At 41.7% G+C, this 23,424-nt stretch overlaps 1 protein-coding gene across 7 annotated transcripts in view; it reads left to right on the top strand.

Moving 5' to 3' along the window:
• Positions 1-22,614, top strand: part of LOC117554203 (centrosomal protein of 128 kDa-like) — a 104,851-nt gene extending 82,237 nt beyond the window's left edge. For 2 of the 7 annotated variants that reach the window (XM_034228502.1, XM_034228501.1), the window contains exons 21-26: positions 4,327-4,376; positions 9,943-9,966; positions 14,072-14,149; positions 14,390-14,503; positions 18,398-18,506; positions 21,845-22,614. In XM_034228502.1, coding sequence (XP_034084393.1) covers positions 4,327-4,376; positions 9,943-9,966; positions 14,072-14,149; positions 14,390-14,503; positions 18,398-18,506; positions 21,845-21,918 — 449 coding nt within the window. In that variant the 3' untranslated portion in view covers positions 21,919-22,614. Of the gene's footprint in view, positions 1-4,326; positions 4,377-9,942; positions 9,967-14,071; positions 14,150-14,389; positions 14,531-18,397; positions 18,507-21,844 lie in introns of those variants that run through there. The other 5 variants (XR_004570245.1, XM_034228503.1, XR_004570243.1 and 2 more) reach the window with 4 other exon arrangements.
• The last annotated feature ends 810 nt before the right edge of the window (positions 22,615-23,424 follow it).

The following is a 23,424-nucleotide window of genomic DNA, read 5'->3' as shown; positions in this document are numbered from 1 at the left end:
AAAATAAAACTAATCTTTTCATAACCACAATATTTTTAACTGATTTAAATGCGGAAACTGGGGTTATTAATCAGAATTTCGTATGACTTGACTTGTAACTTGCTTGACCTGAGCAATGACTTGACTTGACTTGCTTGACTCTCACCACAGTGACTTGGGACTTGCTTGAGACTTGTAGGTTAAGACTTGAGACTTGCTCATGTAGGACTTACTCCCACCTCTGGAAAGGCGTAAATACTTAGCATAGCAAGGTCTTAAGGATAGTCTTCCTTAGGCGCAGTCACACCGCAGTACTTTTCCCACAAAGGTTCATAAGAGCTTAGTTCATGAGAACTCTTTAGTTCTCTTGAACTAAATACAGATCGCGTTCACACCGGAATAAGTCCCTGGGGGAGGATTAGGCAAATGAAGCCGCTGACGTCACTTCTTCTTCTGCTTTGGGTTTACTGGCAGGCTGCAAACAACTTCACGGCGTATACTGCCACCCAAAGTCCCCGGCCGGAAGTCCCCGGAGTTGGGGACTGGCTTCAGTACACCTCCTCATCTCCACCGCTCCCATGTTTTATTTTGTGTTGCCATAAGTTAGTCTCTCTGCGTTTGTGCGCTGAGCTAATGCTAATAATGCTAATGCGAGGATAATAAAATGGCGGCTTCACAAAACTTTTTGGGAGTTTTACGGGCGTGGTTTGCAATCCGCCCAGCCAATCAGACATAGGAACCTTTTTCTCCCACGAAAGTCCCTGCTCTTTAGCAGGGGGTAAAAAAAGGTTCAGATGAACTCATTTGAGTTCCGGCTCTTTTTGGTGTGAACGAGACATTTCGGAACTATATCGGAACTAAAGTGGGAAATGTACTGCGGTGTGAACGCGGCTCTTGACTCTTTGACAGTCAATTTGATTGAAACGAAACCACTGTTTTTCTATTTTCATTAAATGACAACCTCATTAAAGCAATTACTGATTAACTGTCTGCATATTACTGAATGCTTCTTGTCACCAAGTCGTTGCTGTGTGTTGTGTGCTTACGGATGCTTGTTAAAATGGCTGTTGCTCTGTATCTGATGCATTGGTTTTTTTCAGTATCATGCACACTGGCATGTCTGTTTATGATGACAAATGTTTTAGGAAACATCCTAATGTGTGTGAACTTTCTGACTTCTGGAGACAATTTACTTGTTTTCCACTTCCCCACTCCCAATTTCTTTCACTGAGTTTCTCCTAATGAGCTGAAACTGCCAGAGGAAGAACAACTTGTTTTTTAGCGCTTCATTTGAACAATGCAGTGAAATGGGTCTAATTTGTGTTCCATTAAGAGAGTTGAAAGACCCGGTGAGACTACAGAGAGGGGTAGTGAGACATGGAGCGGAAGATGGCAGAATGTGCTAGTCCAGTAGAACTCGCCAGTATTTATTTAATTTTTTGGGCTATTGTGGTAGCATTGAACCATTTAGAAATTTTAGATTATCCATACGTTGATACACCCCTTAGGAAACACAGTTCACTGCCAGGACTCTCTTTAGTTATAAGACATAAGAGTTGGGCTCACAACAGCTAAATTATCTGGTTATTTGATATAAATGTGTGCTTGGACTAGCTTCTCAGTAGTAGTTGCTTAGTGTTTCTCCTGTGTTTATAGAGTGGTGCAGTGATGAGTCTTTGTGTAGGCCAACCCAGAAGTTAGCAGAGCAAGGGCTCCCTGGAAAAAACATTTTAAAATTGGATTTGGGAGTACTGCAGAAAATAAGATCTTAGGCAAACCCACATTAATAGATATCTACGTTCATAATTCAACAGGACGTTATAGAGTGGTGAAGGGTGACACATTTTTGTAGTCCCACCTGGAAGCTAGCAAGGGCTCCCTCGACAAAAAGCAATGGGATTTGATTTGGAAAACGCATGTTTGTAATACTTGCAGTTTTTTTCAGCAGGATAATCCCGTCATATTATTAATGAATTTTGGAGAGTAAATGGAATCGGCAGAAGTAAAAAGTTAGCCAAAAAAAAAACTGCGTCATGGTCACATGGCTACGTGCAATGTAGGGCTACTTCTAAAACATCATTATCTTATTTTGCATGTGTTAGTAGAGAGCTATCACATGAGGAAATATTTATTTCTGTTTTCTTTTCAGCCATGTTTAAAGCCGGCATTGAATGCAGCATCCGTTATTTTAAGCAAAACACTAATCCAAAATCAAAACAGAAGTTGGCACAATAAGTATTCTTTATTGGGAGAATAATTCTCTATGATTATATTTGACGATGATTCATACACATCAAAAGGTTTTTGAACATTTTCTTTCTTTTTTTCTTAGTTCCATAATGAGTTGCCATCTTTTTATTAAAACACAATAATAATTAAAAAAAACACAAAGCAAAAAGCTCGACAGGAATAATGCGGATCGGAGAAAACATGAGTAAATATTGTGACATTTGCTAAGTCCCGTAAAAGGTTGGTCTCTGGCTTATTCCTGTCCCAGCTGGACTACGGTGATACCATTTATAGATTTGCCTGTCCCACTGTTTTGGCCAAACTTGACCCACTCTACCATGCTGCACTGCGTTATATATCAAATGCACCCTATAGGACTTATCATTGCAAACTGTATAGCCTAACTGGATGGTCCTCACTTACTATGCGTAGGATGCAGCATTGGTTTTTATTCATGTGTAAAGCCACTTTAGGTAAGCTTCCACTGTACATATGTGCCAGATTTGCCCCAGTTTGTGACCTTAGATCCAGTGCCTGGATACGGTTCCAGGTTCCTGCTGTGCGGACTGAGGCTGGAAAAAGGAGTCTTTTTTATTATGGTCCTTGGTCTTGGAATGCCTTCAATCAAAAAACTGAGGGCACTTGTCCCTATAGCATGTTTTAAATTGAAGTCCTTACGACCAGCTGCTCTTGCAGTAATAAGTAGTGCACCTTTCTTACTGTCCTAATGTGCTCAATGTAGTGACTGCTTTTTTGTCTTTTGTTTTCTTAGTTATGTTCTCTGTATTTTATATGTTTGTGTTTTGTGTTATGTGTAACGTTGCTGCCTTCTTGGCTAGGTCAGCATTGCAAATGAATTTCTATCTCAATGCTTTTATCTGGTTAAATAAAGGTTAAATAAAAAGTAAGACTCTACTGCTAACTGAAATGAGAGTTATTCATTTGATTCAACACCTCATTAAGCAAACAGCCAGTGATTGTCATTAAAAACAATTTGTTGTTGCAATCAACAACAAACACAGGCAGAGTTTCTCTCTCCACCTGTTCAGGCAAATAGAATCCACTAGAAGCAAACTGTGTTTGCATTGTAACATAATGGGATGTGTAGCATTCATTACATGACCAAGGCACTGCTATTCTTGTGATGGTATGCTGCAATGTTAAGTGAATTAAAAATACATGTATATAAATATTTACAAGGCAATAACATATTTGTTTATATTTATATAAATATTTAAATGTTATTCCACTTACTTGAACCTCTTATGTTCATATAAATATTTGTATTACATTGTTTTCTAAATTGTAATTACTATCACAAAATCCAATTGATGAATAAAGTATTCTGATGATTCTGATTTATAAATCTTTTTTTCCTACCACATTGATAGAAATTGGTAAAACTGATCATTTTGGGATGTTCCTATCAAGTTGACCCTGATCCTCACCCATGTAATTTAAAGGGGCCATGTTTAGCTCACTTTCAGGTTCATATTTGTTTTTCCTTCTTCTACTGTGACATGTCTCCATGCTTTAAAGGTGGGGTAGGTAATCTTGGAGAAACCGGCTCGAGTGCGCTAGAATTTGAAAATACACAGCCCGAAAAAATCTGCCACTTCCTTACAGAGCCCCTCCTCCAACACACACGAACGTGCACATGACCAATGAGGGCACAAGATAAGTTTGTGCACGAGATGGAAGGCTGACAGGCAGGTAGGCCATCCAGTTATTTTAGCCAGGCCGGCTAAAATGATTGGTCGTGCTTTTTACAGCGCCACGGCTTCCACTGATTTTTATGGATTTGTTGTCAAAACACTTCAGATATTCATTGCTATCGGGATGTTGAGAGCATTCCATGGAATATAACCAAAGTGTATCTCGAGCCGGTTTCTCAAACTTACCTACCCCACCTTCAATATTCCAAAAGGTCTTTATTTCTCTCATACTGCCTGTGCTGTAGCACCTCTTTTCACCCTCTGTCTGAAACCAGACATTTTTAACAATCTGCTCTGATTGGTTAGCTGGCCGGCTGCTGCTGCTAAAATCAATCATGCACCTTTTATTGAATCCTATGTCAATACTTGGACAGGAAATAAACTTGACTCTTCTTTGTTTCAGAGCTGTTGGACAGGAGTCGCAGGAAGGAGGAAGAAATGCGGAGCCTTCAGGTTCGCTTTTCTGCTCTATATTAATCCCTATTTGTTTGTGTCTGTAAATCTGCACCCTAAACAGATTTTAAATATCCAGCTGGCCTCATTTCTACTGTGCTGCCAAAAAGAAACAGCTGGTACTATTTTTATTTATATACCACATTGCCTTCAAATTGTGTTTTGCATATCTTTTGGGATGTTTCTGAGTAACTGCTGGGCTGAGTCCTGTGATGCAGTGCTCCAAACATTAGTACAAACAGCCGTGCGCTTGAGAGACTGCTCGCAGCCGTGCTTGGACAAGTAGCTAATTACTGCAGACACCAGGCCTTGGAGTTTAAAAGCCACCAGAGGCCTTGTCTCTGTCTTTCAACACCGCAGCATCTTCACTTGGCGTGCCACCAACTCACCTCGTCTGCATCACACTAGCCCCCAGTGCTTCATCGACCCTTTGCTCACCGTTAAACAAAACACATATGCTGCGTCTCAATTCTCATACCTCTGTACTAACATTTGCGTTGTTAAGTGCATCCCAATGGGAGGTATTGCCAATGCAGAATCTGTATGGTTAAACATTGGAAAAGCTGGACACTAATCTCACTCAACAATCAGCGCCTTGGCTGCAAAACGGAAGTGTGTTTGCTCCTGTGATCACAGCACTATACAAATAAAAGTTAAACAAGCGTTTCTTTCAGTATTTATTGAACGTATATTGGTGTTGAAAACAAGCCACCATTCATTTTATTGGGTTAATTGAGCAGTCTGTTATGGCTGGCTACTGCGATCAAATTGTTGCTAGCGATCTAGCTGGTTAACAGCGCTGATCGTCACTTCCAGGAAAGGAGCGAAACATGCGATTTGAGCTACAGGGTGTGATACAGTGGTGTGGAGATGACGTATTTTTGTAAGCCAACCTGGAATAGCGTAGCAAGCGCACCCTCGACAAAAAGCAATGGGATTTAACATTGGATTTTGGAATATTGAAGAAAATAAGATCTGTGACAAACACATTTATCATAGTGACGTGTTTTTGTTCAGCAGGGTAATCTCCACATATTACAACATTTGTATTATTTTCAAAATCGTAACTGCAATCCCGGAAGTAAAAAGCAAAATTCAAATAATGAACAGTGTAACATTTTCAAAACACTTTAAAAATACAGTTGACTTCGAGACTACGGACCCGGAAGTGGTCAAATGCTAAGTCAATTTCAGGTTTAAGACTCATTCCTGCACCACTTTTCAAACACTGCGCAAGTGTTCACTGTACGAAGTAGAGAATCCGCGTTGAGACACAGCAATACTCTCACACACACTGAAATGCCCGCTTAGCATTCGTTCCTTCCCAACGTCTGTCTGTACCTCCGTGTTGCATTCACGGTCCCATCTGCGGCTGCATGATGGGACCTGCCAGAGCTCGCATGCAATTAATCAGCCGTCTCAAACCCGGCCGAGCTTTTAATTATGACGGATGTGGAGAGAGACGTGTAGAGAGGGAAGGCAGAGTGACTGAGGGATGTAAACGAGTGAGGGAAAAGGGAGGGTGGGCTGACATATTTTTTTTTAAAGTACTCTTCATAGAAAAGCATCAACACGTTAGAGGCAGCCGGCAGGTGTGCGTTCGAGTGGCAGATAAGAGGCATAGCATCACTTATGCATCGTTAGTGAGGGAACATCAGTCAGGAGCGGGATGAGCGGCGGGAGCGCCTTGTCTTTGTGTGTGTGATAAGAAGCCTGTTGTGAGCTACACACTCCCCAGCGCCTTCATTTCCTTCCCTTGTTAACTATTGGTTGCAATTAGGGCTGTCAGTCGATTAAAATATTTAATCGCGATTAATCGCAAATGAATCGCACATTTTTTATCTGTTCTAAATGTTCCTTAGAGGAATATTTTTCAAGTTTTTAATACTCTTATCAACATATGAGTGGACAAATATGCTTTATGCTAATGTTTATTATCATTTGAACAATGACAAATATTCTCATGAATATTAAACACAACAACCTCTGAACATTACAAATATTCGCCTCAATTCAACCTGGAACCTCTCTGATTGATTGATTGATTGATTGAAAAGTTTATTAACAGCTTGTATATTGGGTACAGTACAGTACAGCTCAAAACATACAATTGTTAATGGGATGCAGACCAGAGAAAGACTTTCGTCTTGTTTACATCAGGGTCCCCCATTTCCAATTCATCATATCATTTAAGACATATAAGACATATTTGACATACAGATGGCTTATTTACAATTTACATACAGGTGGTTTTTTACATACAGATTGCTTGTTTACAATTTTCATTTTAGATTTTGTTCTAATACATCCTAACCGGACATTTAAGACATACCAAGTCTACAGATATACAGTTAGTAACAGAGTCTAAAATGCGAGTATATACATAGATGGGGGGGGGGGGAAGCTGTCCATTGAACGACAGGTTGAGATTTGTACCATTACCGGGGCCAGTTTTGCAATGCTCTCCCCCGAAGGTGCTCTTTAAGAGAGGTTTTGAAGGTAAGTATAGTTTTACTTTCCTTTACAGTTGTGGGAAGAGCGTTCCACCTTGATGTGGCATAATTGCGAAACGTGTATTCCCCCTTTTTTGTGCCAAATCTGGGTTTCACATGATTTGTGGAGCTCCCTCTGGTGTTATGATCATGGTATTCCTTGACCTTTGGGAAGAATTTTGACATGTACATGGGTACCATAGAGGTGTAGTGGATCTTGTAGACCAGGCCCCATTGCAAGTAGCTGTACTCTGTTCGTCTACTTCTAAGCCATCCTAGGTTGTCAAAGTGGGCAGAGGTGAGGTGGGTTCTAGATGAAAGGTCAAGCAGTAGTCTGACCAGTTTATTTTGCGATGTTTGAAGTTTTATTTTTAGCGCCTTGGAGGTGCTATGGTACCATGACGTGCAAGCATAGTCATAGTACCCTTGAATGAGTGCTCCTGCCAGAGTTTTCAGGGTGTTTTTGTTTACCAGAGAGGAGATCCGGTATAGGAATCTAGTTCTTTGATTGACTTTTTTTATTACATTGGATGCCATTTTGTCACAGGAGAGGTTTGCCTCAAGAATAGATCCTAGGTATGTAATTTCCTTCTTACTTGTGACAATAATGTCGCCCACTGCAACTGAGAAGTCGTCGGATTTGCTGAGATTATGTTTCGAACCGAAGAGAATGGACTCTGTTTTACCCAGGTGTAATGATAATTTATTATCGGCGAGCCAGGTGCAGATTCTGCCGAGCTCGGAGCTGAGGGTTTTTTCAACCTGCAACCTGTTCCTGTCGGAGACCAGCAGGGCTGAGTCGTCCGCGAACAGGAACAAGTTGCAGTCACATGCTGATGACATGTCATTTACATAAATTAGGAACAGTAACGGACCTAATATGCTTCCTTGTGGAACACCACAGCTCACTGGGAGGGGGGGGGACAGAGTACCGTTTACCTCCACCATCTGTTCTCTCCCCTCCAGGTAGGATTGCATCCAGCTCACCGATAGTTTATCAAAACCAATTGCTTTTAGCTTGTCAATCAGAATGGGGTGATTGACAGTGTCGAAAGCCTTTTGTAGGTCCAGCATCACCATGCCGCAGTACTTGCCCTCGTCCACCTCTTGTTTGATGTGGTCGCTCAAATAAAGAAGGCATGTGTCAGTGGAGTGGGATGTTCTAAAGCCAGATTGAAATTCATAGATTAGTTTATTTTCCGCGAGGTACTTTTCGACCTGTTCATATACTATTTTTTCCATGACTTTCGAGATGGAGGTAAGTATAGAAACAGGGCGGTAGTTGCCTGGGTCCAATTTGCTGCCCTTTTTGTGCAGGGGGGTTACTCTTGCAATTTTGAAGTCTTTGGGTACTTTTCCCTGTTTTATGGAGAGGTTAATTATGTGAGCTATGACTGGTGAGATGGCGGTTGCTGTGTCTCTGAGGAATTTGGAGGGGATATTGTCGTGGCCAGTGGCCTTGTTAGGTTGGAGGGCGCTCAGTTTAATGAGTACCTCTGCTGTTGTTACCCTTGCTAGACTGAAATCATCTTTGCGTACCCCTAGGTATTTGTAGTAGGTCATGATGTGATCTACTCCAAAAAGCCCTGAGTGGGAGGGTAATTTATTTACAAGAGTTGTGGCTATGTTTGTGAAAAAAATGTTCAAGTACTTGGCCACATCCAGTTTGTCTGTGATGAGCCTGTTATCTGTCTTTATGTTTAAGTTAGAAAATCTCATTTTGAGTTTTTTACTGCAGCCAAGCTGGTTATTGAGTAATTTCCAAAGTTCACGGGGTTTATTTTTGTTTTCCTCAGTTTTGACATTGATGAAATTCTTTTTGGCAGTTTTGATCATGGAGCTTACGTCATTTCTTAGTCTGTTTCTTTCAATTTTGAGTTCAGTCACGTGGGCCTGGAGTTCACTGCTCGTGCTTTTGGAAAGCATTGACTGACTTTTATGAAACTCAGAGCATTTTTTGTCTCTGGTTTTAATGGCGGTCAGTATGCAGGAGTGCATACAACGGATAAGAGAGATATAATAAAATAATAAATAAAAATGGTGTGTGTGTGTGTGTGTGTGTGTGTGTGTGTGTGTGTGTGTGTGTGTGTGTGTGTGTGTGTGTGTGTGTGTGTGTGTGTGTGTGTGTGTGTGTGTGTGTGTGTGTGTGTGTGTGTGTGTGTGGTGTGTGTGTGTGTGTGTGTGTGTGTGTGTGTGTGTGTGTGTGTGTGTGTGTGGTGTGTGTGTGTGTGTGTGTGTGTGTGTGTGTGTGTGTGTGTGTGTGTGTGTGTGTGTGTGTGTGGTGTGTGTGTGTGTGTGTGTGTGTGTGTGTGTGTGTGTGTGTGGTGTGTGTGTGTGTGTGTGTGTGTGTGTGTGTGTGTGTGTGTGTGTGTGTGTGTGTGTGTGTGTGTGTGTGTGTGTGTGTGTGTGTGTGTGTGTGTGTGTGTGTGTGTGTGTGTGTGTGTGTGTGTGTGTGTGTGTGTGTGTGTGTGTGTGTGTGTGTGTGTGTGTGTGTGTGTGTGTGTGTGTGTGTGTGCGTGCAACTCAAGGCATATGCTCGAACGGGAGCTGCCTGGACGCTGCAATCATGTTGCGCGCACTATCCGTGCTGAGTGTGCTGACTTTTCGTACAATGTCCCACTGTCTGGCTACCTGCTTAAGTCAAGTGCTCGGCGCAGTTGTTGGCGAAATGTCGCTCCTCTGTTTTCATTGGAACAGCTCGTTATATCCGTTAGCGCAGCTAGCTAGCACCAGATACTAACAACAACAATACACGTAAGGTCTCTCTCTCGCTCGCTCGCGCCACACATACACACACCCTCCCGGTCCTCCCGATGGCCCCGGATATAACCATAGGATATAACACATTATATATTTAAAGGGGAGGCTGTGGCTCAGGGTTAAATGGTCATCTACCAATCAGATGGTCAGTTATTTGATCTCCACCCCTGCAGTCCACATGTCGCAGTGCCAAGGGGCAAGATACTTAACCCGACTATAAGTATGTACATAATGCATTAAAGACATGGAAGAGTGTCCCTACTTAATTTTATATATGCATATGAAGTAATATTGCTGTGCTTGTGTCTTTACAGGAAGGTGTATTGGATCTGGAGATGGTAAAGTTCTATCTATTTTTATCAAAGTAATGTATGCAGTTAAGAAAAAGTCAGTGTGTATATTAAGGTTTAGAAAGCTTGAGGTGTTAAATTAAATCAGCATGACTCGATGCAGCTGTGTAGGCAGGTTAATGTAAGGCTGTGTTTGTTTAGCAACCCATAGAGGCTAACACAGGGTGAGAACTCACTCAGTCAAGGCCCGGTGCTCCGTTAATCATCCCGAGTCACGCTGATGGGGTTAATAACCGAGCTGTACTATACAGTATTGACCTCACCATCTAAGCTGCTAAAGTTCACCAAACATCCATAATAAGCTATTACACCGAATAACTTAGCACCACAGAACGCTTCTATTGACCCGAGCTCTTTCTCACTCTCTTGAAGAGAATACATAAATAAAAGTATCTGACACACGCTGTCCATCAATCACAATTATGTGACACCCTTAACCTTCTTAACCCTTCAATTAGCTGTCGTGTCAAAGAAGAGGAAGTACCTCGGACAAATCATTTTCTGCTTACCGCAACGTCACAGCGGCAGGATGATCGACCCACCCTTTGTTCGGCCATAGTGGTGGGGATCAATTTGGGTGGGGGGGACCACTTGTATCTCAGTGTGCTATTCATGCCCCGGCCACACGAGGACGAAAATGGCCGTTTGTGTTACTGTTTAGTGTCATATAGACCATTCGGCCACACTAGGACGACCGAATACGGCACTAAACGACTGAGGAAACGATAACGGGTCCCAATGTGGATAGAACGGCATATGCAACGCTCTGGGGGGTCCAACGGCTCCGTGTGTACGCCCTATACGATCATTTTCTGATAATGATGAGGCAATAGCCCCGCCTCTCCCCACCTCTGCTGCTCACCCCCGCGTCAAAGTAAACTGCACACTGAATTCAGATTATTTATCTTTCTCTCAATATGGACATAAACGCGAGTGAAGTCTAATCTGACAGGACGGAGACACGAAGCTCTGCTCACCTGCAGCTCCTCCTGCTGTGATGCGGCGGTGAACGGAGTAAAACACACACTTCAAGTCAGATCATCACCCTTAGCTATTTTATTTATTACCTCTCAAACTACCTAATTTTTACTGTCGGCCGAGTCACTCATTACTGGATCAGCTGCTGCATGAAACAGACACTGGCGCGCTGTCCGAAGAGAGGGAGGGAAAAGAGAGGCTCCGTGTATTTTATTATTATATTATATAGAGTCGTTATTCATTTGTTTTAAAGCTCAATAAATAACAAAGAAGACATTTGACCGGCACTTTTATAATTTTGTCGGAAGATTTCAACTTTAATACACGTTGACTGGCGAGAAACTCTGCCCGGTTCCCTCGGCTCCCACCGCGGAGAATAAACAGAAGGGCAACCATGACAACCATGCTTCTTCGCTGCTTTTGTGGAGGAAGTTACAGCGCCACGTACAGGCTCCTGCATATGTACTGCAGCTTCTCCAGCGGTTGGAGCTAAACGGAGCGGTCTCGTGTGGGCAGACACTATCCGGATAACTATTGCGTGTGGACGGAAGCTTGTTTTGCGTTTGCGTTAATCCTATGCGTTTAGCCGTTTTCGTCCTCGTGTGGCCGGGGTCTCAGTGTAGCATCAGCATGACGCCTTAAACAACCAGGCTTAAATGCTCCATCTGAATAGGAGGGCTATTGAAACATACAGGAGTGGGATGAATAGACTGGAGTGTGGTTACGTAATCACAGATTAGGCTGAGTGTGTTGTAACAAAAGTCCTCAATTAGCTTTTGAATTGGTCCAGCTCTATGACATAATGTTTGTTAGCTTGAAGGCTTAAATAGGAAAATGTATCAGTAATAGCAGGAGGAACGCACCAATATTGCCTCAAAAATATGAATTGTTCAGGTCCTGGTAGCCAAGTGGTTAAAAACCGATCATACCTCTAAATTTTTCTCAACTTTTAGAAATGTTATCTATATCCTTAGTTTAATCACTTAAAGGTAGGGTAGGTAATTTTGGAGAAACCAGCTCGAGTGCGCTAGAATTTGAAAATACAAAGCCGAAAAAAATCTGCCACTTCCTTCCAGAGCCCCTCCTCCAACACACACGAACGCGCACATGACCAATGAGGGCACGAGATAAGTTTGTGCACGAGATGGAAGGCTGACAGGCAGGTAGGCCATCCAGTTACTTTAGCCGGGCCGGCTCAGATGATTGGTCGAGCTTTTTACAGTACTACAGCTTCCACAGATGAATTTTTTTTATATATATTTATCGTTAAAGCATTTAATGTATTCATTGCTATCGGGATGTTAAGAGCATTCCATGGAATATAACAAGTGTTTCTGAAGTGAATGACCTACCCCACCTTTAATATTCTCCATATGGCAAAGCTTTAGAGCTAGGAAGAGGCTATTGCCTGACACACAAGTGTTGTATTAAAGGTGGCCTGTGGAGTTTCATTATAAACAAAAGTTATTTTAATTTTTTTGCATTTTTCCTTGAGTTTTAACAATTATGTTAGTTTCCTTTGTTTTAAAAAAAAATTATTTGTTAATTTCTTTATAAGATAAACTCTGAAATAAATGACTGTTAAATCACTTTATTTAGTTACGTAAAGTGAGTCATCCGTCAGTGAGATAAGACAAGGTTACTGAGGCTCTGGCCCAGTGATACAGCTGATGCATTTGCAGTATTAAGATCTGAGTTTCTGTGGGTGTCAGAAAAATCATGGCATTTTGAAAATTATTATAAATAAAGTGTCTTTGCAAAGGATGTAATATGTTTAGAAATGTGCTTAATCTGTCTAAATTCAGGTTTATAGTGCATATGTGTGTCAATTAATGGTATTATTTCCCGTTTTGTCATGTGGGAGGACATACAGAATATATAACAGTGGTTACAGCATCAGCTGTGCACCATTGTTGTTTGGGTACCCATCATCTTAACACAAAGGCATCAGTATCCACCACAGAGCAGTTAGAGCCCACGGACAGCTGATCCAAAGCAGCCTTCAGCATGTGACTTTTGACTGGGAATGACATCTCCTCTCACTAACTGTTTGTTTCATGGATTATTCCCTCATCGCTACTCTTTTTCATCTTTTCCTCGGCCATTAGTGAGAAGTGCTTAGGAACGAGGAAAAGTGGGAGCCATTTAATTAGAATGTGGACCCAGTTTTTTATATTCGCTATTTAGTTGTTTTCGCTTGTCCCTTACATGCTCATTTACGATTTTGGGAGTCTTTACTTTATTTTTTTAAGCTATAGCAGAATAACATCATCATGCCTATCCTTAGAAGTCGTCTTTGTTTACTTCTCATTCAGATAATCACTTCCAGATACATTACATCAGCAATGTTTTTGATTGAATGATTAGCACAAATGCCTATGATCATTTGTACTGACGGGTATTGATCTCAGTTAAACCTATTTACAGTTAGACATTTTCGTAACCGTTTGCATATCAATTGCTTAAAGGGTATATTGCCTCATAAGTTAAATTATAAGTTAGCAAAATCAATTAGGCAAATTATTTTGGATAATTGAATATGCTTTAGGAAAGAACACTGCCTATATTACTGACATAACAACAACAATGAATACTTTTTAATATATCTTGACATATATTTAAGAAGTACAATATAAGAAAAGCCCAAGCTCCATGCATCGGCCATATTTCATTATATTTTTAGAATTTGCTGCGGGCCAATTCAAATTGGACCACGGGCCGCAGTTTGGGCACACCTGATGAAAATCTCAAAGTTCCCACCAGAGGGAGTTTGTTTACTTCAGTAACTTCCGTGACATCACTATGTAACACTCACGCTTCTATTGGCTTGAACTCCAAAACATTGTACGTTATAGGCTAATGGTGGGACATCTCTAAACCGTCGACCAATCACAACAGCTAATTAGGCCAGCTAACCATTCAAAGCAGATTGGGCTCTGGTTTCAGACAGAGGGTGAAAAAAACTGCTGCAGCACAGGCAGTATGAGAAAAATAAAGAGCTTTTTGTCAGAATAGAGACACAAAATACAAACATGAACCTGACATGAGCATAATAGGGCCCCTTTAATATGTCACACCAACCAGGAAACTGATTTTCTGTGTGTGTGATTTACAGAACACAAGAGCAGCCCTGGACCACTTGGAGTCATTCCCAGAGAAACAATGTCTGATGGAGAACTTCAAAGATTTGGAGGTAGAATCATTTTCTTTTTAATTAAATACAGCGGTTAGGATGTTCTTCGTTTTATTTCCCTCAAATTACCAACCTTGGAGACAAACATTTTAGACACATGTTCATGTCAGTGTTTCTCTTCTGCTATAAACGAGGCTTAAGACTTTTGGATGCTCCATTTTTTGTCCCTTTGGCCTTATTAAAGACATGTTTTTTTTTCTGGTAGGCTATAATGACCCAACCTCCATTTTGTGCCAACAGGAGTCCCAGCGGCAGAGGGAGATGGTGGAGCAGCGCTACAGCAAGTACAAAGAGATCGTGTGGGACCTGCAGCACCAGCTGGACGAGTCCAAATGCAGAATCCAGGAGTACAGAGTATGAAACACTCACACACACGGACAGGTGCAATACTGTACTCTGGAAAAACGAGCTTCATAATGCCTTACGAGAGCCCGCACTGCCAAAACAACAACCCACTCTTTTTCTATTTCTGTCGGTAATTGCGGTGCTTTGTTCAAACAGCAGCCGTTAGGATAAGGGTAGTCTGACTTTGAGAGTCATTTATGAAGCTAGCTCGCCCACAACACTGCCAGTGTGTGCATTGCACCTACATGTAATTTGCAACTTGTATGAATAAATGAATAATTCCACATGCTGGTAATTCATCATGAATGGACGGAGTGGGACAAGCTCAAGCAGTGGCATACATGTTCACTCAAAGTACATTTTACCAGTCTCCGTTGATTGCTAGTTTTGCTACAGTCATCTTCTGTGCTATATGGAGACATCAAGACATCACTGTTGACAGCTGATGGCCATCAGCAGTTTGCAATCTCCCCTAAACAGCCATACAGTCACTTTCTAAATGCTTTTAATCTGCCAGATTACCCCGTTGGTTTGCCAAATGACTTCCGTGTTTAGTGATAAGTGGAGATCGCATTAGTTTAATAGCCGCTGCCCACCCGGGGTTTGTTTAAGGAAAAAGGATGGGTGGGATGTCTTCACAAGAGTTCCATCTTGATCACAATCATCAATGCCAGCAACACAAACAGCTTCTACTGCATGTAAGAGTGTCTGTCTGCTGTAAACACCAGCTTGTAAAGCTCCATTTAGACAGAATTATGTTCTGCCTCAGTGCTTGTCCTGCCATTGAATGACATCTGTAATGGTAATGCTCTATAAATACAGGATACAAATAAATCTGTAATAAGTGTCACATTTTCAAGAGGCAGCAGCAACTTGGCGAGCATTGCAAGAGAATAACTAAATATTGAAAGATGTCTTATTCATGCTCGGACGTTAATGTTTGCAGGCAAAACGTGTCAGTAAAATTAGATTTGTATTATACACGTGAGGACGCAAGTCACTCAATTCCAAAACCGAATATTTTATAATTCTGAAAAGCTCTTTTTTAGGCAGACAAATCTGGCACACAACCCTCATGTTAAGGTACTTTGAAATGTAATTGTGTGTAGCCTGTGCTCTGCAAAGTGTAATACTATGCACACATTATACAGAGCTCTTCACACTACTGGTTGTTCTGTTCATTTTATTTTGACATGTGCCCATAGCCGTAGAGCTGTGGCTTCATCCTCAGTTGGTCTGTCACTAACATTTAGGATCAACAGTCAGCTTTTCATCAATCATTGATGGATGGTTTTTAAACTCACTAATGTTTGTTTCATTCCACTTTTTAAATCTTTTTAATAATAATAATAATAATAATAGATTTAATTTGTTAGCGCTTTTACAGGTGCTCAAAGACGCTTTTTTAGCATCACATCCTGGGTTAAATGCTATTACAGCAGCCAAGATGGCAATTTCCTATATTACTAAGAAGTACATGTTCTGACCCACATCACGCTATGCTAGCAGCTCTGCGAGGCTGTAACTAGACACTGCTGTGCTATGGTGCTTTGAGTTAAATGCTAACAACAGCATCTGGAGACAATGACAATGCTAACATTAATTAGCAAATATATGTTGAGCATGCTTTGGGAATGTTATTTGTCTTGCAGGTATATGGTCATAACGTTTTCGTAACATTAGTAATTAAAAAAAAACACTTGATGGTGGCGCTAGATACAAGGTTAAGGGATCACCATAGTTCTTTAAGTTCATACTGAGGTGGGCATGAATGCGTTTCCCAAGCGTCTTTATAATCCAGTCCAATGGTTGTTGAGACATTTCAGAAAAAATCGCAGATGTGAAACTCCTGGTGGTCCCAGAGGAAAAGTCAGGGGATCTCCAAAGTCATTATGCTAGCCAACAAGATGTCTGTACACAATTGTGTTCCATTTATCGAGTAGACCTAGACATATTTTATTTGATGAATAACTTTAGTAGATGGGCTCCAAATTAAGTTAGAAGCTCTCCAAAGCAATTAGGCTTCATCCCCTGGGGACCATGAATGTTCAAGATTGCATGGCAATAATTGTCAAGATGTTTTAGTCTAGGCAAGTATGTGTAGGTCCATTTAAAAGTGCCATTTAAAGTCTTCAATAACCAAAGTAGGCTTTACCTACTAAAACTAAACAGCTTTACATACACTGAACAAAAATATAAATGCAACACTTTTGTTTTTGCTCCCATTTTTCATGAGATGAACTCAAAGATCTAAAACATTTTCTATATACACAAAATAACCATTTCTCTCAAATATTGTTCACAAATCTGAAAAAATCTGTGATAGTGAGCACTTCTCCTTTGCCGAGATAATCCATCCCACCTCACAGGTGTGGCATTTCAAGATGCTGATTAGACAGCATGATTATTGCACAGGTGTGCCTTAGGCTGGCCACAATAAAAGGCCACTCTGAAACGTGCATTTTTGCTTTATTGGGGGGGGTCTGGGGGGGTCCGAAAACCAGTCAGTATCTGGTGTGACCACCATTTGCCTCACGCAGTGCAACACATCTCCTTCGCATAGAGTTGATCAGGTTGTTGATTGTGGCCTGTGGAATGTTGGTCCACTCCTCTTCAATGGCTGTGCCAAGTTGCTGGATATTGGCAGGAACTGGAACACGCTGTCGTATACGCCGATCCAGAGCATCCCAAACATGCTCAATGGGTGACATGTCCGGTGAGTATGCTGGCCATGCAAGAACTGGGATGTTTTCAGCCTCCAGGAATTGTGTACAGATCCTTGCAACATGGGGCCGTGCATTATCATGCTGCAACATGAGGTGATGGTCGTGGATGAATGGCACAACAATGGGCTTCAGGATCTCGTCACGGTATCTCTGTGCATTCTCAATGCCATCAATAAAATGCACCTGTGTTCGTCGTCCATAACATACGCCTGCCCCTACCATAACCCCACCCCCACCATGGGCCACTCGATTCACAACATTGACATCAGAAAACCGCTCACCCACACGACGCCACACACGCTGTCTGCCATCTGCCCTGAACAGTGAAAACCGGGATTCATCCGTGAAGAGAACACCTCTCCAACGTGCCAGACGCCATCGAATGTGAGCATTTGCCCACTCAAGTCGGTTACGACGATGAACCGGAGTCAGGTCGAGACCCCGATGAGGACGACGAGCATGCAGATGAGCTTCCCTGAGACGGTTTCTGACAGTTTGTGCAGAAATTCTTTGGTTATGCAAACCGATTGTTGCAGCAGCTGTCCGAGTGGCTGGTCTCAGACGATCTTGGAGGTGAACATGCTGGATGTGGAGGTCCTGGGCTGGTGTGGTTACACGTGGTCTGCGGTTGTGAGGCCGGTTGGATGTACTGCCAAATTCTCTGATACGCCTTTGGAGACGGCTTATGGTAGATAAATGAACATTCAATTCACGGGCAACAGCTCTGGTGGACATTCCTGCTGTCAGCATGCCAATTGCACGCTCCCTCAAAACTTGCGACATCTGTGGCATTGTGCTTTGTGATAAAACTGAACATTTCAGAGTGGCCTTTTATTGTGACCAGCCTAAGGCACACCTGTGCAATAATCATGCTGTCTAATCAGCGTCTTGATATGCCACACCTGTGAGGTGGGATGGATTATCTCGGCAAAGGAGAAGTGCTCACTATCACAGATTTTTTCAGATTTGTGAACAATATTTGAGAGAAATGGTTATTTTGTGTATATAGAAAATGTTTTAGATCTTTGAGTTCATCTCATGAAAAATGCGAGCAAAAACAAAAGTGTTGCATTTATATTTTTGTTCAGTGTATAATAGGGTGTATTTTCCACATTGTCGTGTTGAATGTGCTCTACAGCTGTAGCTTCAGTGTTGTTGCTGTCCTGTTGTCCTGCAGGAGGAGAAGCTGGACGCGACCTCCAGGAGCCTGAGGCTGGCGGCTCTTTCTTCCTCTATCAAAGGGCCCAGCACCTTCCTTAGCAGCACGCTGAGACCTGACACACCCTGTGAGTATTTATACTCTGAAGCTACACAACTTGTGTTCTGACAGCTTATCTATTGCCTGTTTTTCTGCATCCGTGCGTCCTTGAGTTGTTTGAAGTTATATCCCAGTGTTTTAAACGTTGTTTTTACTTCTGAATAAATTAAATAAAACTGCTGAATTCCACAGCACGATAGATCCTATAGGGCTGGTATATGTGATGCATTTCACGGTGGCAGTCTCAAGGCACTGTCACTTCTCTATTAAGTATTTCTACATGGCACACAGAGCTGAAACTTGCCGTCAGGGCTCTGGTGTGTGTCTGTTTGTTTCACTGCCAGTGGCTCACAGCCAGAATCACTTGTAGCACTCTCCTAAGCGGCTTACAGATAGTTGGAGTGAGAGAAACGAGCTTTCTGTGGCTCTTTGTCGGTTTTACCTCTAACAATTATTGCTGCCAGAACCTACGGATATATGACACTGGTGTTCATATACAATGATCACAGATATTCATACCTACTCTGGCAGTAACCGGTAGGGCGTTATCATATAGGTACTCCTCGCAATGGACTAGATCCAATAAAAGCACAGTTCCAATTGTATGAAGTACTTATCCATACTCAGCGTATAGATTTAGCCACCTAAACGCAATTTTTACCTTTGCCATCAAACATGTATTTTTATCGGGAATTAAATGTTTTTTCTATTTGTTCTTCAAAGCTAACAGACTCCATTGGAAAACAATATTATTTTAGTCTGCAGAACATAGAAGTTGCTGGTTGTGTGATTTTGCTTATTTCAGATTTACTAACAAACTTACTAATTGATTTAGGCAGCAATAGACCAGAGGGGTGTACTACTAAACAAGATGAGTGGGTAAGCGAGGTATGTTGAGCCTTGAACCCAGATTTGTCCGTATTATGAAGTTTGCTTTATTTTAACCTGGTCTTATGCCCAGAGTTTAGGCTTCAAATAGCGTCACTCCATAGCACGGGTGCCCAATACGTTGATCATTGTGTGGGTAGATCGCATGGCATTGAAGAAAAGAAAAAAACACGCAGTTCACCACGTACGCACCAGCTGCAAATCACCAGCGAGCTGATTACCTAGTTAGCCTTCCAATTTATAAAGAAAGGGTATAAGGGGGGCCTCACCTCCTCATCTGAAGTGTAAGCGCAGTCCACTAGCACCCCCCCCCCGCGCGCTCGCGACATACAGTGCCTCACCACATGACTTTGGGCCGGGGCGGCCATGTAGCAGAGTCCTGCATCGGCAAAAAAAAAGTGATTCGCGGGTGGTATTTTTTCAAACACTTTTTTCTGGGTTCGGTTCTGGGTAAAACAAAGATGATGCGGGTCGGGTCGCGGGTATTGCATAATAAATATATTAAAATAATAATAAATTAGTTTAATGTTTAAAATACTCAGACCTCTCCCCCGCGGGACCGCGCATAATCATAACCTCTGCAGCGCATCAATCTGCTGCTGTGCGCGCCACATTCGAAATGGCTGAGGTGAAGCTCTCTAGCGGAGAATACAGCATTTTCAATAACACTTCCTCAAGAGCGAAATCCAACGTCTGGGAGGCTTTTGGTGTCATCCTAGATGGAGAAAATAACCAACATCCCACGCTGAGCCAAATATGCAACTGCGTGTGTTAATAATTGCACGTTTTCACTGCTCATATATATGCGGGTTCGGGTCGGGTTGCGGATCTTGTGCCGACGGGTCGGGTCGGGTTGCAAAACTAATTGGCAATATGTGCGGGTAGCGGGGCGGGTTCGGTATTGCACGTCGCGGGTGCGGGGCAGGAGCGGGTCTTGAAAATCAGACCCGTGCAGGACTCTGCCCTGTTGATACTGTAGATCACTTTGACTTGGTCATTTTAAAAGTAGCTCCCAAGCTGAAAAAGTGTGGGCACCCCTGCTTTATAGTTTATACTAAATCTACGAGCAGAACAGATTCTCATCTGAGAAAGAATAGGTTTTCATTTATATGAAAACCTATTATTTTAAGGCAGGATTTGTGGCAGTCAATCCATTGATAAGGTAGAAGAGTCAACACACTTATATGAGAGCCTGAGGAGGAAAGCCTGGGTTGACAGGCAATTGATATCTACCTTTGAGGTACCAGTTATCTTTGATTAGGGTTTGTTGTTTTGTCGACCTTCTAAGCAAAGAAACCGTGGCTCTCTGGATCTTTCCTTATAGAACACCCCTCCTGTGTTTTGCAAAGGAAAATTACAGTTGTTGTGCCTTGAGTCTGGTGACGCATAGCATAGCTATGTTTTTGTTCACTGTCGGTAAGGGCTGTCTTACAGAATGGTAAAGTGGTTCAATATGTAGGTTGCACTTATCATCTAAACCAGGGGTTCCCAACCTTTTTTCCCAAGAGCCCCCCCAAATGACTCCTGTTGGAAGTTCCCCCCCGCACACACACAGGGGGGGGGGAGGGGGGCGCAGGGCGCAACAGCGGTAATTAAGTTTCAAAGTCTCAAAAATGCTACAACTACTGTCACAAACTGGATGAATGTGAAGTGTTTTGTTAAAGAAGGATGAAAGCGTAATTAAGGAGCACTATTGGAGTGACTGATGGTTATTGGACTCAGGATTAATTCATTTGGATTCCCGCTGTATGAAGAAATTAAACAATTCACAAAGGGATTAAACTGTTTAAAACACATGCTCAAAGTAACCCGGATTTTGACGATGTGTTTATGTGGATTCAAAAGTAAATAATCTACAAAATGGAGGAGACCGATCTGATCGGAGCAACTGTGACAAATAATCCATCTGAAACCGGCATGGACAATGTTTTTTAAAATGTGCTTATCCAGAAAAGCCTGGTTTGGACACTTTACGGGCAGAAGAAACATTTCTATTAAAGAAAAAAGTATACATTTCTGTCTTTTTATGCCTTTAATAGCTACTAACTTGAATTTTTATTAAAATGAATTAATCAATTATTTTTTATATTTTATTGTAATGTAGAGACAAGGCTTTTAGCGACAATCATGTATTGCGTTACAATTATATGTAAAAGAAAAGTCTAAGCCAGGCCTCAAATCATCTGAGGCCTGGCGCACCCCCTGCGATCTTTGCACCCCCCAGGTTGGGAACCACTGATCTAAACCACAGTAGTACATTGTATAGCTTCTGTACGGTAACTCCTGTTGAATTCACCAAACAATGGGTGTGCCAACTGCCATCCACTGTAGGTAATACACCAACTGTAGATAAGTACCTCATACAGTCTAACCATACAAAATCCCTTTAACAGTGAATATAGTACATTTGGGTCTGAGACTGGGCGATACACTGACAGGAGTATATCATGTTTTGTTTCCTCCTTCCCTCTGCCGCAGCGCCTCACAGACGCCTGACCAGTTCAGACCTGGATGAGTCCCCAGTGCACGGGGACAAACCCCGCACAAATTAGCTCAACCTCAAGTGAACCTTCGTCGAAATGTCTACAAAACCGAACACACGGTGCTTACAGCTGATTCTACCGGCCTGCTGCTCATCCAGAACAAAGAAACTACTTGACTGTACGAGGAGGCCTTTGCACTCAACACTAATCCTCCTCCACTACCTCAACCATCACTGAAGGTGCTCAGGAGCAGAGGGCAAGACTGAGAGATTTCACAGCATACTTTGAGAAGCACTTCGGAGGAGCTATAAGTTTGGACACTGTAAGTGGGGATATACTGTAAAGTGCTAAATGTTATTTATAAGAACCCACATTGAATGTATTTGATGGATATGAAGAATACTAAAACCAAAATGGTTCCACTGTTACATTTCTTGCCATTGTTACATTTTTACGACTAAGTTTCTTTTTTAAATACTGTTCGCTTTATGACCAAATTCTTATTATCATGCAAACTGTGCTAAAACACTCAAATGGAAAACTGGTGCCTTTTCAAAGTAGTTTTGCTTTTTGTTGTTGTCTTCATCATGACAATGTGACATCTCTTTATGTATTGCCCTATTGATGACTTTCTCCTTTTTGTTTTATGCAGTATATAGTTTAAAAGAAAAAGCACAAATATGTCTATTTTTCATGAAATGTGATGCCAATATATGCACTATGAATAAATCTCCATGCAGCCAAATGTCTGTTTTTATAAGCCCACTTGATGTCCCCTTCATTACAGAGTCAAGTGTTTGCTTTTCAGCAGCAGAGCCATTCCAACGGGTACATGTTTTGCTTTTTGCTCAAATCCTATATTGGAGAGAGCCACAAGAGAGGGAAACTTCTTCTTTTAATTCACTGCTTAACTTCAAAGATGTAAACATAGTACCTGCTGTGTAAACATTTCTCAAAAGTGTACATAATCTTGTTGGCGCCGCATGTTTCCAGAACCTTTGTGCAGTATTTTTGAAAGGTACTCTAAGTGGGTGTTTACTATAAACCTGGCCAAGCTGGCAGATATTAAGCCCAAAAATCTAGTTGATCAAAATATAACAATTCTTAAATGTAGTGTAAACATATATCAAGGTTTGTACTTTGAGGCTTCTATCGGTATGTAAGAAAAAGGCATTTTCCGCATCGCAATTTACATTTATTTATTTAGGATATTACACAGGATTTATGCATTTCCTGTTTCTTTTCAAAGCACCATTTCCCCTTCCTCTCTAATATGCCCTTTTTAATGATAATTAGATGTGGTATCCATGGAAACCCATTGTGATTGTCCAGGATGTAAGTTTGTCACATCAGCAGGGCAATCAAGGGACTGCGTGGGCTCAAACAATGGCTAAAGACATGGAGCACAATCCTTTTCAGTTAACCTTGCTAATACAAACTTCAGTACACATCATTTTAGTCATTTCTAAATGGTACTGCATACTGCACTAGCATCATTATATTAAGCTCTTGTAACAGTAGCAACAGAATTGTAGGTAGCAGGCTAGCTAGCTTATGCTACTTAGACGTTTTAAG

The sequence above is a fragment of the Gymnodraco acuticeps genome, unplaced genomic scaffold (genome assembly GCF_902827175.1).
Source record: "Gymnodraco acuticeps unplaced genomic scaffold, fGymAcu1.1, whole genome shotgun sequence".
NCBI lineage: Eukaryota > Metazoa > Chordata > Actinopteri > Perciformes > Bathydraconidae > Gymnodraco > Gymnodraco acuticeps.
The sequence above is the reverse complement of the archived record's forward strand: the minus strand, read 5'-3'. Positions and strand labels throughout refer to the sequence as shown.